Consider the following 14120-nt stretch of genomic DNA (forward strand, 5'->3'; position numbering starts at 1 on the left):
GATGGAGCTGTTCATCCCCACCAGCGAAGATCTTGTCCCCCAATGGCAAGTCATTCGAAAAGACCGCTTGATGGGGAGCCATCTGATGTCCCTCCGCAACACCACCGGTATGCTCTCCTCCCATCGTCCACAAACCATTCGCCTGATCGCCCGCAACCAACGGATGATCGCTGTTCCCGAATTTCAAACCATCCACATGGCCGCCGAACAACTGTATGACCGGATCCAACTCATCATCGGCTACCTTTGCGCCACCTGCCTGCTCTCCCCGAATGCGGCTCTCGCGGTTGCTAGGCAGCTCATTGCGAATTACACTGTCGTGCCAACGTGGCCCCGCGACGTCACAAGGCTTCAGCTCCCAAGCGTGCCCATCCAGCAATCGGGTGACACGTCCAACTCCGTTGACATCGCCTTCTTGACCTCCATGGCGTTGAGTGATCCGTGGGCGCAGAGCGGATCCCAGGTGCGACAATTGCTGACTGAAGGTGCAACGGCGCACCGTCACCGGGAATCTGTTCGGAACCATATGGAAAGCGCTTTAGCCACGGGTGGTTATTACTTCATCATTGCTTACCCTCGATATGCTTGGGTTCCAAGTCGAATCGGCTTCGGTGTGGTATCAACGTTTTTGCCTCAGAACGTTGCCGGTCACTCGGAGCTGCACCAGACCTCCAGCTCGGCTCAGTTCTTCACTCAAGTCCTGATCCTTCAGCAACCCGTTGCTGGCAGAGTTAGCGGTGTCCTTATCTCTGCTCACGATCCCGCCGCTTTCTCCTTTGAAAGTGTTGCCCAAGTCCTGAGGACCGCCGCGTCCACATTGATCTGGTCAGGTGCTCAACCGCGCATAACCGACCGCAACATCACCTTCACAGCACCCATCCAGTGGAGCTCTCTGCCGGTCCCACTCTTCCGTTCAGATGGCGCTATGAATACCTGGACCTCGTCCAATCGCCTCGTTTCCGCCGTGCGCGCCATGCCTCCCATGGGAAATGTTGTTACGGACTCCGAGGCCCAGCGGAATGCGGCAGCACAACCCAGTCCGAGGACAGATGCCCTCGCACAAGCCCTGTCGCAGGCCTCAACCGTTATCCTGTACATCCGCGCGTCGACAATACTCCAAACGGAGGCCGGGCGAGGAGGTTTGGAACGGCAATTGGTCTCTATGGTCAACGCGATCAATGCTGTTGGATTGCCTACTCCACCCACGCGGGCCATCATAGCCGTTGAGTACTGTTCCACCAGTCAGCATCCATGGCGCGACCGTCGTCTTTTTCCACTGGTGACCCAGAGACTCTCTCAGGCTCCGACCGCTGGTGGTACTGTCCTCATGACGGTAAACCCGGATCGCCTCACCCGCCGCGGCGATGAATTCGAAGACATCTTCAGCGACCTCGTCGATGCCAACATCACCTGGGTTACCCAAGGCGTCGTGCCCGCGACGTCAACTTGGAGACAAGGACTTCCAGCGAGTCTCGATCTGATACATCAAGTCGCGCACGGCCGGGAGCTCGCGATCCAGCATGGCTTCTACAGTCGTTCGGTAGCAGCCCAAGTCCGCGTCATCACAAGCGACCAAGACGAGAGTGTGAAGCATATCCAAGAAGGGACAACGAGTTTGCTGAAGGGGTCAAAGTGGATCGTCATAGCCATTCTCCGCATCAGCCCACCTTTGTTCGTTAATCAAGGCCCGACTCCTCCGGGGAGCCTGGACCGACAACTGACTTTCCTGCAGTCCTTCTGCATCGAGCCCATCGAACATGTGCTTCGCCTAAGTGGAGTCTCAGCCTACAACGGTACCGCTGTCGAGCAGGTCCGCCTCCGCATCGCCACACTTCCCGCCAACCCCCCTGCACTTTGCCTCGTTGCTTCCGTTGACCGCCTCCTTCGACGGTCCTCTCAAGTCCAAGTTGCCGAACAACATCTCGCAGGTCGGCACAACATTATCTCCTTCTTGTGGTCATACGAGACAGTGGAATCCCTCCTAGATACCGACGAAGGCATGGCCTTCCTCTCGTCTGTGTGTGCAGATATACGCCCTTTCCTGGATCAGCTTGCCATGGGCAGTAACGCGCTCGCATTGCCGATCGTGTGGCCCATGCTCTGGTTCGATCACGACAACGGGCTCACAAACCCTGCCGTACTCCAAAGCGCCGGGAAGGCCGAGGACTTCTGTACGGGGTTCATAGCCTCACAGTGGCAAGGTGAGCCCAGCACCGAGTTGCCGCGGAACCTTCTCGATGTGGGTGATTCCGTCGCAAGGGGTTTCCATGACCAACGGCGCGCGGCCTGGGAATCATATGTCGAAGGAGCGCTACCCGATACCAATACGCAAATCATCAGTTTGCAAGGTACAGTACGGAATCCGTTTCCTCATGCAAACCAGAGACACGTACCATACTGATCTTCCTCTCCTCATCTCAATCTCACCAAGGAAAACAAGCGTGGGACTGCTCCTGTCCCGCCGCATCTCGGAATCAACCGCATTCAGAGGAGTGTGTCTGTGACTGCGCCCACTGCATGGAACAGAGATCTTCATCCTGCCCATGTAGCTATGACGACATTATCCGGATCACTCCTCGGACAAAGCAGGCGTCGTTATCCCCTGCGCTTTGCAGGTGCCATGCCTTGTGCACGTGCACATGCGTGTACTGCCACAAGCCTGGAAGTCGAACGCGGAGTAAGTATCGTTCCTGTATATGTGTAACTTCGTCTTGCCAACCTTTTCGCATGTTTTCTGCTTCCCTAGCCTTGAAACGGACTCGCTCTGACCTGACGGATCCTTCAAGCCAATCACAACAAAGTCAACTGACTCAATCCGCCTCCGGTTCACAACAGCAGGAAGGTCAACTGACTCAATCTGGGTCCGGGTCGCAATTGACGCCTCTCGTGTTTGCGGAAGTGGGAGAAGACCCAGCGAGTGACGTGAGCTTGCCGCCTCCAGCGGCCTCCACTTTGACTCCAGCGACTTTGGCAGCAACTGGCTCCGTGCTGTCGAAGTCGAAGTCAATGGAGTCGCCAGAGCCGCTGGAGTCTGGGAGTCCATTGACTTCGCCTTCGACAGCAACTCCAGTGACTGCAGCGACTCGACCAGCGCAAGCCGTTGGCCCCGCAACTGGCCGAGTACCCTTTCAGCGCATCCCGCGCATGACGGCACCGGTCAGGGCAGTTGATCCTAGAGAGCGCATTCGTGCTCCGATACGATCCCGGAGAGGATCCCCCCTTGCTGCAACGGTAACGACTTCTGTTCCCACCCCGCCTGCGACTCAAGCGCAGCATCCGCTGTTTAGTCTCCCGCCAACAGCAACTGGACCGGTTGGGAGCAGCACTTCCACTTCCGGATTGCTTCCTTTTGGCAGACTTCCGCCGGGAGTTCAGATGGGGGCCAGGCTTCCTCCGGGCGCCCCGCTGCCTGGGCCTGCACATAGGACGTGCGAGACACCCGGATGCTCAAATCCAGCTCCACTTGGAGGTGCCGGAGGCATGAAATGCCAACCTTGCTACAAGAGGTCCCTCCAAGATCGGAAGGCCGCCGCGGGGGACTCGATATGTGCACGTCCTGGCTGTGATAACCGTGTCACAAACAAGAAGGTCAGATACTGCAGTACCGCTTGCTACGAGCAAACGACAGCAAACCCAAAAGAAGTGCCCCACCTGCGGCAAGGTGGTTCTCCCAGGCCTGGGAAGATTTTGTGAGGCCCATGTTGTGCGAACCAAGAAACAGAGGAAGGAGTAGGAGCTGGTGGATTGTGCACAGTAGTGTGTTGAGGTGCTGTATATCGGGGCGGGATCAGTTTGTGAGGCCGCTTAGTGAGAATCGCGGCTTATGGGGATGCCGTCAATTTCGACGCGCCCGTCGTACCCTACATCCTACTGTACATATATGTAGGATACGTTGCTACAACGGCGTAGTCAGATTGGTAGCCGAAGAGAAGGTGTAAACATCAATAGCATCTTAACGTGCATTCCGGTGTATCAACGTTGAAATTTCAATGGAAAGTCCGCCGTCCCTCGTATTCACCACAACAAGCGTGTTCCCCACGAACACCTTCACTGTCACTGAAAACCGGGAGCACGGACAGTGGGACACCCAACGCTGGTCGTGCCATAGCACCGGAATTTGGTGGCGCCGAACGGGACTGTTGTATGTACTTGGAGCGGGCCCGTTGCAACCTCCAGAGGTCCCTGAACCTTCGCAGCAAACAACAGGTCACCTTCGAAGCGTGCACCTCCACCACGGACCACCAACGTGAAGATCGTCCCTAGCGGTGAGTTGCCTGCCACGGTGAACGTGGACCTAGAGAACGTGGAACGCTCCCTCACCGTTCTGAGGAGCGAACCGAGGTGGCAGGTGCTGAAGGACCGCACCAAGTTCATTCCAGTCTAAGTAATGGTCAACTATGTAATTGGCAGTCTGTCCACGTTAAAGCGCTTGCGAGGACGTAAGGACGTTAAAGCGCTTGCGAGAATATTATGTAAAGCGTCGTTGAAGTTGTGGATGGAAGTATTCGAGCGTGAAGCGGATGGTGGTTTCGCGTCGTTTTTAGGATAGGCTTTGAGGATTCTCAGGATGCACTAATACTACAACAACGCATGGCTCGGATGTTGATTTGGCTCGCAGAGAGAGAATGCGGGTGATGGAGTGCGAGAATGCGAGTGAGAGAGCGAGAAAGAAAGACGGAGTTGCGAATGAGAGAGCGAGAGTGAGAGTGACAGGAATCGAGGTCGATAGCTTGGATGTGGCGAGGAGACTATAGCGAGCAATCTAAACTTATTCATAACGTCCGAAGAAATTTGTCCGAAGAAAAAAAAAATTGTCCCTCCGAAGAGGGGATCCACTCTAGATATGCGTGTCATCCTTGCACAGGGGCCATGCTAATCTTCTCTGTATCGAAATCCAATATAGTAAGTGTCAGAGGGGTGTTGCCACCCTTGACATTTTATGAGATGAAGTTGGTGGGTGGCACGTTTGATTTGCAATGCCATAAACGAAGAATGGGTACGGAATTGAGCCTGCCCTCGCCCTTCCATCTGTTTCCAACAGGAGCTGTCCCCAGCGGAGGGCGGCAATGCAAATCCGGCAGTCGATTTCACCAGGCGCTACCCCGCAATGTTCTTTTCCGGTGTTTTTCCTGTCCGCATGGAGGTTTGAAGCGCTCGCCGCAAGCCCAGACTGACAGTATTTTAAACCTCAGGCGAGGTCTTCTTTTGACGGGATGTGACGCGTCGCGTTGGAACTTGGAAAGCGTGGGAACAATTCTGGCAAGAGGCCCCCTCCGGCAGGCGCATAAAACGAAGCTAAACCGTCTCCTCAGGGACCCCCATAAGTCATCGTTCGAAAGCATTGTCTCACTTACAAGTCCGAGAACCAACACCCAACCCGGACAGGTCGCACAAACAAAAGCAACGTCCGGCCATGACGGCTATACGCCACTCAGAAGAATGGAGAGCTACTCTGCCTTACAATATTGACGGCGATGGGGAGGCTATGCTAAGGGAGATAAAACAAGGCGTTGCAACCGCCGTAGCAGCGGCGGACTATGCTCCGGGCTGCTTCAGATGGTTCAAGAGGTTGAAGAGGTGGGTGATTGTGAGGGGAAAGGGCAGGGAGGAGGGGGGATTTTGCGGGCGTGGCGGTGATGGTGAGGGTATCGACCGGCGGTTGTCGCTAGCGGAGCCAGCAGGATTTCGTTGTGTCGGCTTGATCAAGATGGCTGCTGGCTACTGTGGATCTCAACCCACACGTTGTCTCCTCCCCACTCCCCATGAAAAATAGTTATCTGGAGCTGAAGTACCCATTGTCACTCGACGACCGCGCCAACTTTGCGCTGATCTTGAACGAACTGATATGTATACCGGAGATGGACCTGAACGTCGTAGGGTTCTTTGCCATACTATTGGCAAAGTTGATCAAGTAAGTGGTGCCTCTGATGATGTCCACTGACCGAGAATGCCTATCGACTGACCGAGCACCTTTTCCCGATCAGGCGAAAGGAGGACATTCCATCAGATCGTATCACCCTGAAATGGCGACCGCTATACAAGCGCATCAAAGATCTATCCACGCCAAAGGACATCTCACGAGTGTCCATGGGCAGCGCCGCAGTCGCTGGCGCCGTCGCATCCGTCGTTTCGCGCGGCAACCGCTTCTTCCCTCCAGAAGCAACCCAAGAAATTCTCGAAGAGCTTCTACCACGCATCAACGCGCACGAAACGGGATGGCTTGCGGTCGCCAAAGCTCTACTCGCAATGCTACTTCCCACCGAAAAGCCCCCTCCTCTTCCAGAGTCCCTCAAATCCACAGCCGGCGTCGCGCCATTCTTCTGGGTCCCGACCCTGTTCTCGCTATGGTCCCTCTCTCGCGGCTCAGGACCGGAGATTAGCATGTTCCTGGAGCTTCTGAGCCGACTGGTGGAAGACCAAGCGCCGTGTCCTTACAATGTTAATTTCTCTGAAGCCCAGGTTCGACAAGTCTTTGCCGCGGGATTGGGAACGCTGCAACTCCCCGTGGGAAGCGGCACAAACGCAAACACGGCTAGTGGCGGGCAGGGCGGCCGGATGGGGTCCATGATGATGAACCGCGCGAACGGCGGTGGAGCAGGTGGTGGTGCCGCGGCTGTGTTGGGGCAGAAGGCGACGGTTGATCCCTTCGCGGGCTTTGTCGTCTGGACTTTCTTTCCAAAGAATGCGCCTGGTGTTCAGTTCAACACTATGACGCATTTGAAGGAGATGATTCAGGCGATTGAGAGTTACTACCATCCGTCGAATTCGGGACAGTGGACGTATCCCCTTACAAGGATGCTTCAGATGCTCGGGTTTCAGTATCTGCGAAGATTACGCTATGGTGCGTGCGTTTGCGCTGTCAGGTTATGACCTGAAGACGTTCATGCTTACAATCTGTGCGTTTCAACAGAGGCACAGCCCGACTGCCCCGTTCCACCCGAATACCGCTTGACATCTGAAATGTCTCACGAATTTGTAACTCTCCTGCGTCCCATCGTTTTCCTCTCAATGTTTGGCAAAGACCAGCTATCTGTCCACTGCTCACATGCCGCACTCAAATACTTTGCCTGGATCCAACCTGCGGAGGTCTTGCCAGGGCTATTGGACCGCGTCTACCCAGCCCTGGAAACAGTCACGGAAAATCATCGGACGATCAGCTGCATCGGCGCATTGACGCAAGTCGCGCTACCGCTATTGAACAGGAAACATTATCCAGAGGGCGGTGCGCATATCCCCGCTTTGCTGGATCTGGTGTTACCCGGCATCGATCCCAACGACCATCAGAAGACGTTTGCGGCGCTGAATTTCATTCGACAGGCGCTTGTGTGCATCCCTCTCGTGGATTTGACAAAAAGCCCGGTGCCGGCAGAAGTCGCGGCGGAGCAAACCATCGAAGACGAGGAGTGTCGACTGGCCACGGCGGTGTTTGAGGACTGGGTCGTTCGGTTCCTCGACAGAGTGTTCCTGGTCTTTGAAAACTTGCCGCAGGAGCACGGCCACATCAAAAGCAAAAACTCGCTAGAATCCTCCATCATCCGCTTGATCAAAGTTACATGCCACCTCGTCTTTATGCAAATGTCGCCCGAGATCGAAGGCATCGCCGTGCGGAAGGTCGCCAATTTCGTCACCGAGAACGTCATTGCAAACGCCACGAAAGCCGTCGGCTCCCTTTGTGGGATGACCGGTACGCCCAAAACACGGTTGGCGACCTTCGTCCCGCTCTGCCACAAGCAAATCATGACTGAGCTGGAACACGGCGCGAGTTCGGATAGCGTCACGCGGTCGTCGTCGTTCCCGTTCGGGTTTGCGGCCATGTCGGACGCCCGCCTGCATTGGCATCAGTGTATCCTGTTCAACGTAGTTGCGCAGAGCGGCGCGGAGGTTCTGAATTGGAAGAAGGAGATCATGGAGGTCGCTGTGGCGAGTATCAAGGCGTGTAAAAGCCAGAGAGGGTGGAAGTGGGCGGGGAAATTGATCCGGCTGGTGGTCAGCAGTTCGTCTTCGACATATCCACTTGAGATGAGGAGCTTTGGGAGCACGGCGTGGAAAAACGAGGCGTTCGTTGCCGCGAGCCACATGCACTGGGGCGAACCCTCCGACCAGAAGAACTTGGATATCGACTGGCACTCCCCGAACGATGAGGAAAAGAAGCTTGCACTGGAAGTGGTGGATGAGCTTGTTCCGCAGGCGTTAGGGGAGCTGAAGCGGTTGTTGGGAGAAGTGCAGGATGGGACGCGGGTTGGCGATAAACGGGTGCATAGCAATGAGATTCAGAAGTGGACGTCGGTTCTGCATAACTGTCTGAGGGGGATGACGAACCTTATTGGACCGGAGGCTCCGCAATCAGAAGTGCACGGGCATTCATCCACTGCGAAGAGCACTGACGTCATGGAAATCGACCCACCACCGGGCGAAGAAGGCTCACACGACGTCGAAGCCGCGGATGAGGAGGAAGAGCGCATGCGAGATCCCCTATCCTGCCGCCTCCCGGTCGCCGCCGGCTACTGTTTCGAACCCGGCACCCCCCAACACGCCCGCGTCCAAGCCCTCCGCGACGAAATAACCCTCTACCTCGAACAAGCATCCCAGACTTTCCGAACCCACTCCGAAGACGACATCGAATCCACCATCCTCCTCATCCGCTGCACCATCACCCTCCTCAGCAACCGCGGGGTCCCACGCACCGTCTACGAGAGCCTTGTCCACGTGTACGCCTATCTGCGCATGATGCTGACGGAAGGCAAGGATGTACCGGACAAGATCGTCCCCCGGTACGTGCGCGTGTCGAAAGCCACGTTGCTGCATCTCGTGAGACTGGAGTATAACGCGGGCTGCGGGCCGGTTGTGGCGTCGCAGAAGCGGCTGGTGAGGGAGTTGGCGGAGTGGTGTGTATCGCGGTATGCGGTGGTGAGGAAGGAGGCGCAGAGGGCGGTTTCGACGGTGTTGCGGTGTTTTCCGGCGTCGGTGAGGAGGGCGGTGTTGAATGGCGCGGTTACGATTGTTGCGTCCGAGGGGAAGCAGAGGGGATGGCTGCCCGCGCCTGCCGCCAATTTAGCAGAGGGGTTGGATGCGAAACATGTGGCGGATATCGAGGCGGATCGGCTGAAAGGCGCGTTGTACCTCCTCAAAGCATCTGCGATGGTCGGGATGGCCGTCAAAGATTATCAACCGCTCAGGAAGGTCCTCGTCGCGCTCGCAAAAGCCTATACATCCGACAAAAAGTCGATCCAAAAACGCTGGGTGGTTCTGTCGAAAGAAATTCTGGGCAGGTATCAAGAAATCGCCATCGGGCTCCCCATCTCGGACGACGCGGTGGCCGCCTCTCGGAAGCTCGTGGACGTCAGTACCGTGGATCAAGGCCTCATAACGAGCAGCACAACACGCGCCAAATCACACGCGGAGAAGAACAGGGATGCGTACAATGGCATGATTGTAGATCTGATCCATATCCTGGAACGCCCGGGGATCCCGATCACGTACCGTTCGGTCCTCGTCAGCTGTGTCGAACTCGTGTTGCGGGAAGACGCACCCGTCCCCGGCGATGTTACGAAGTTTGCGTTGGAGAAGATCAACTCGGACGAGTTGTCGTTGAGGCAGGTCTCGATGCGGCTGTTGCATAAGGTCATGTACATCATCAAGCATCGGTCGAAGGTGTACAGCCCGGAGACATGCCCGGCTGTGCTGTGTACGACACACGAGATGGTGGATCCCCAGGCGGTGCTCAATGGCCCGGCGAAGCGGATCCAAAGTGCGGAGGAGTGGCGCACGACGGTATTTGTGGACGACATGAAACCAGGGTGGCTCTGCTGGCCTGCGAAGGTCAAAGTTCGGCGCGGTTACTCAGGAGCGGTTGCGTCTGATAGTTTCCAATTCAACGACCCGGAGTCGAGCGAGAGTATCCAGCACCTCACGACGCAGCTCACATCGAACGACTTCTGGACGTTATACTTTAAGTTCCGCTCGCTGGAGAATGCGGGAGGCGGCGGAGGAGCTGAGGCTGCCACCGCGGTAGGGAGCGCACCCGCCGAACGCTTCCAGAAATCTGCCGCTGCCGTCTACGCGTATGCATGCACCATCATCGGACCACGTGTACTTGAATCCGTGAAACCGTTCGTCACGCAACTCTCCGAGGCGCCAGTTACAGACAAAGCCGCGCAGCGGGCGATTATGGAGGTCGTCGCCGGCTGCCTGGCCGGGTCCAAGTACTGGCGGTTCGAGGACGTGCAGACGTGGGTGTGGACGTGGGCTACGGAGATTGTGCAGAAGGGCTTACAGATTGCGGACACGGAGACGTTCGCGCTGTGGGCCCCTGTGCTGCGATACGGATTGGCGCAACGAGATCCTAGCCGACATCTTCCGTTGATCACCAGCCTGCTCTCGCAAACCTTGGATCCGACATCGCAGTCGTTTTTCACGGAGTCGAAGAAATTGACTACTGCTCGCATGATACTTACGACTTACAACTGGCGGATTGTATCGCCGTCGGCGTCGACGTCGATGGTCACTGAGTCGCATGTAACGCTGCCATTACCATTGGGCGAGCTGCTGAAAACGTATCTGGCTGCCTTGGGACATCCGTACGAGCAAGTCCGTCAGAACCTCGGCGCGAATATTTCCGCTGCCGTTAGCGCCGCGTGGGCCATTCGGGCAAAGGACGTGGCGGCCGTATTTGATCTTTCTAGACCGCAAGTCACGGGAGCGAGTGGGCAAGCGTTCATGCCCACCGAGCTGGATGCGGTTAGCCGACCAGTTGTTGGAGACCTGGTTAGGCAGCTGGTCACGCTTCGAGAGAGACTAGCCACGAGTGGCGAGAAGGAGGGAACTAGTGAACAGGGTTTGGAGTATAAGAACGCTGGGATGACGGGTAAGCAGAAATTTCTTCTTCCAGGTGGCATCGATCCTTTCTAACTTCCCAACTCCATTACTGTAGTTCTATCCTGGCTCTCGAACTCCCTGATGTCACCAACAGTCGCCAGTCACTATGCCTACATTCCGCACCTGATGCCGGAAGTCCTGCAGATGCAAGTCTGGGGCGACCAAGACCTGCAACGTAGTGCTCAACTCATGTCGCAGCTGTACGTCAATCTTCCTCACCCCGACACGATGGTACCGGCAGCGCTGGATATGCTGCTCCGCACCAGCAGTCTGAATGCGCCAGCACCCGCGGACTCGACAATGGTGTTGAGTCCATCGCCAAGTCCTCTCGTACGATGGCAGCTCAGGTGGCGAGTCCTTCCACTGCTCCAAATCTTTTATTTCCGGCACTTGTTCTACATTCAATCCGATGTCGCCCTTCGGGTCGTGGAAGGCGTCGTAGATCTCCTGCTAGCCGACCCACATGTGGAAGTCCGCCAGCTGGCGTCAGTGACCCTCGCCGGTCTCATTCGATGTTCGCATCGAGACGCCGTGATGCGTTTGAAGAAGAAATTCGAGAAGCTCCTGAAGAGCGCGCCGTTGCCCTCCCGCCGTCGACGATCAGATGCATCGTCTCCAACGTCTCCTGAAGCCTCGGAAACGTATCAGCAGACTTTGCAAAGGCGCCATGCTGCTGTTCTTGGTCTGAACGCCCTGGTACAGGCCTTCCCTTATGAGGTTCCGCGGGATTGGATGCCCGACGTGCTGGTCACGTTGTCTATGTGCGTGGGAGACCCTGTTCCCGTTGGATCTGCCGTTCAGAAACTGTTTGCCGAGTTCAAGCGAACGCATCAGGATAAGTACGGATTCCTGCTCGTTTTACGTACTGCGTCCTGTCGTCCGCGTATTCTAACTGCTTCCCTCTTCCTACTTTATCAGCTGGCATGAAGATCTGGAAGCATTTGATGAAGATCAGAGGGAGCGCTTGGCTGATTTGTTGATTTCCCCTAGTTACTATGCTTGATTTTGGATGTAGCCGCTTTCTCCCCTCTCAAATAGTCCGCTCGCCAGTGGAAACTCCCTGCCGATAGATGTGCATACCTTGTATCTTATGAGCTAGACCAAATATCTGTGACTTAGCATTTGAGTTAGACGTGCCTAATTTCGCGCTGGGGTCCCCGTTTGATTTGCCTGCCAAAGTCTGGTTCTGCTACAGTGGACTGCGAATGGAGGTACATGTGTGTCGACATTGGGATGTCCGCTTCAAAAGAAAAATATGTATTCACGGGCGTTGACAACCGAGCACAAGATATCAAGTACATGGCGAGTGAGACCTCTTCCATTTCATGATCTAAGCTATCTTCCACGAGATTCATTGAGACTATATATGAGGATTCACCCATCAAGTCCGTCTACTGGAAGATGTGTACGCCGCTAGATGGTTTGCACTGGCCCAGATCAAACGAGGCCTTCCTTCCCGACTCATAAGTCACTTCAAACCTAGCTCCCGGAACAAAAAGCGGCCGGCCGCCGCTGTTGAACTGGAACCAAGCGCCGTTGGCCCACGTTCCTGCTACGCCGGCGAGGGTAGCTGATTTGGGAATTTCGGTGCCTGTGTTGAGCACCCCCAAGCTGTAATAGTACGGCGACCCACCGCCGCTGTTCGGGCGGGTATAGCACACGGGCCCGGCGCCCGCCAGCGGGTTCCTGCCTGACAGCTTGACCGAGCAATCAGCGACACCAGGCGGCTTCCCACCCGTCGCCGTCTTCCACGTCCTAGCGATCAAATCCACTCCACACGAGTCACTGCCCAGATTACAGGTGGATGCGATGACCGCGTCAACCGATTGACCGCCGCATTGGATCGTCAGCACTTTGCCGCACAGCCCGGGGCGGTAGATCAGCCCGCCGAGATCGCGGGATTGGCCGAGGGCCACGGCGTCGGGGATCGTGTAGGTGCCTTCGGGGACTTGACATCCGCCGCCGTCGGATTGGGTGGACCAGTAGGTGCCTCTAACGGCGGAGGCGGGACGGATGGTAGCGAGGGCGAAGAGGGCGAGGGCCGACAAATTGAGAGAGGCAAACATGTTGATGAGGGGTTGATCTGATGGGCCTTCGTTAAACTTGGTTTGATTCTACAATATGCGATGTATCAGGTAATGACAAGACCTGCGTGTGCCTTTGACCGAATAGCTAACGACGGACAGATGGACGGATAACGTAGATATCATTAATGGAAAATATCGGTGAACATTCCACCGCTCACCGCTTTTATAACCCCGCTGGTGGCGTCGACGGTCGCCCTCTTGGAAGTCCAAAAACGCTGTCAAGTGCTTTGTGATCTCGACACCCGGTGAAGTACCTTTGTTGCAGGTTCTTCCCACATCTAGCACTACCATTTTGCAGTATGTGTAGGCCCCCACATGGCCCGTGGGACCAATCCCAAGCTCCGTCTACGGTGAAGAACAACGGTAGTGGTCCAAATGTCGAAACCCACGCGCGTACTGTCAGGACGGTGGGCGTCGGCGACCGATGATCCCATGTTGTCGGGACCCTCGCGTGCGTCGCGCTGTCGAAACTCGTTATATTCCAATACTGAACAGAAGGCTCCGCGCAATTGTTTCGACAGCAATCGTTTATGAGGTGAAAAAAAAGCGGCGTATACAAAAGCACTATTAGGTAAATACTCCAGGATTAGACCGGGTGGGAATGTAGGCAAAAAACAAAGCACAAGAAGGGTTCAGAGGAAAAATGAATATACATGAGCATGTCTAAAAGGCGGGAAATGCAAAAGTGGTCGATGAAAAACGTATGTGGAGTGGAAACGGGAAGAGGTGCATCCGGGGAAGGGAAAGTAAGCCTGGGACGGTGATAGGCGATGATGGAGGGGGCATATACGTCGCGAGTAGAGCGGAAGATACGCGAGCACGTCCTGATATGGGCGTTCTTTACATGATAGTGCATCCCTTGCCCTTCTTCTTTTTGTCTTTGGGCGCTTTGCCGGGTTTCTTTCCCTTCGCAGGTTCTGGGGCCGGAACGGGGGCGGCGACGGTATCGGGTTCCGCTGCGGGTGCGACAGGCGTGGGTTGTGGTGGTGCAGTGACGGCGGCGGCGACCGCGGCACTGTCGGCTGGTGTGAGGGAGGTGCTGGTTTTCGGTGACCGGCTGAACCGCTTGTTCTTTTTGGCGGTCGACGTGGACGCCCGTGGTGTATATGCTGGATCTCCGTTTGCGAGTTGTATTGCGGCAACCTTCTCAGCGAGTTC

General features: G+C 55.9%; 4 protein-coding genes across 4 annotated transcripts; 3 read left to right on the forward strand and 1 right to left on the reverse strand.

Moving 5' to 3' along the window:
* Positions 1 to 1779: 1779 nt before the first annotated feature.
* Positions 1780 to 3929, forward strand: EV422DRAFT_538670 (uncharacterized protein). The gene is made up of 3 exons (XM_053070985.1): positions 1780 to 2311; positions 2394 to 2659; positions 2720 to 3929. The coding sequence occupies exons 1-3, from the start codon at positions 2238 to 2240 to the stop codon at positions 3691 to 3693; spliced, it is 1314 nt and encodes a 437-aa protein (XP_052923047.1). The 5' UTR covers positions 1780 to 2237; the 3' UTR covers positions 3694 to 3929.
* Positions 3930 to 3989: 60 nt separating this feature from the next.
* On the forward strand, positions 3990 to 4754 carry EV422DRAFT_508306 (uncharacterized protein; the record flags this gene model as incomplete). Its single annotated transcript, XM_053068734.1, has 4 exons — positions 3990 to 4141; positions 4207 to 4368; positions 4411 to 4523; positions 4567 to 4754. The coding sequence occupies 4 exons, from the start codon at positions 3990 to 3992 to the stop codon at positions 4752 to 4754; spliced, it is 615 nt and encodes a 204-aa protein (XP_052923048.1).
* Positions 4755 to 5271: 517 nt separating this feature from the next.
* Positions 5272 to 12082, forward strand: EV422DRAFT_538673 (uncharacterized protein). Its single transcript, XM_053070986.1, has 6 exons — positions 5272 to 5577; positions 5774 to 5911; positions 5985 to 6841; positions 6911 to 10864; positions 10931 to 11714; positions 11794 to 12082. Exons 1-6 carry the CDS (start codon positions 5414 to 5416, stop codon positions 11876 to 11878), a joined length of 5982 nt encoding a protein of 1993 aa, XP_052923049.1. The 5' UTR covers positions 5272 to 5413; the 3' UTR covers positions 11879 to 12082.
* Positions 12083 to 12090: 8 nt separating this feature from the next.
* On the reverse strand, positions 12091 to 13343 carry EV422DRAFT_538678 (uncharacterized protein). The gene is made up of 2 exons (XM_053070987.1): positions 13121 to 13343; positions 12091 to 12989 (listed from the first exon to the last, which is right to left on the reverse strand). The coding sequence occupies exon 2, from the start codon at positions 12939 to 12941 to the stop codon at positions 12267 to 12269; it is 675 nt and encodes a 224-aa protein (XP_052923050.1). The 5' UTR covers positions 12942 to 12989; positions 13121 to 13343; the 3' UTR covers positions 12091 to 12266.
* Between the last annotated feature and the right edge of the window lie 777 nt (positions 13344 to 14120).

Source organism: Fimicolochytrium jonesii (assembly GCF_025526975.1).
Source record: "Fimicolochytrium jonesii strain JEL569 chromosome Unknown EV422scaffold_23, whole genome shotgun sequence".
Taxonomy (NCBI): domain Eukaryota; kingdom Fungi; phylum Chytridiomycota; class Chytridiomycetes; order Spizellomycetales; family Powellomycetaceae; genus Fimicolochytrium; species Fimicolochytrium jonesii.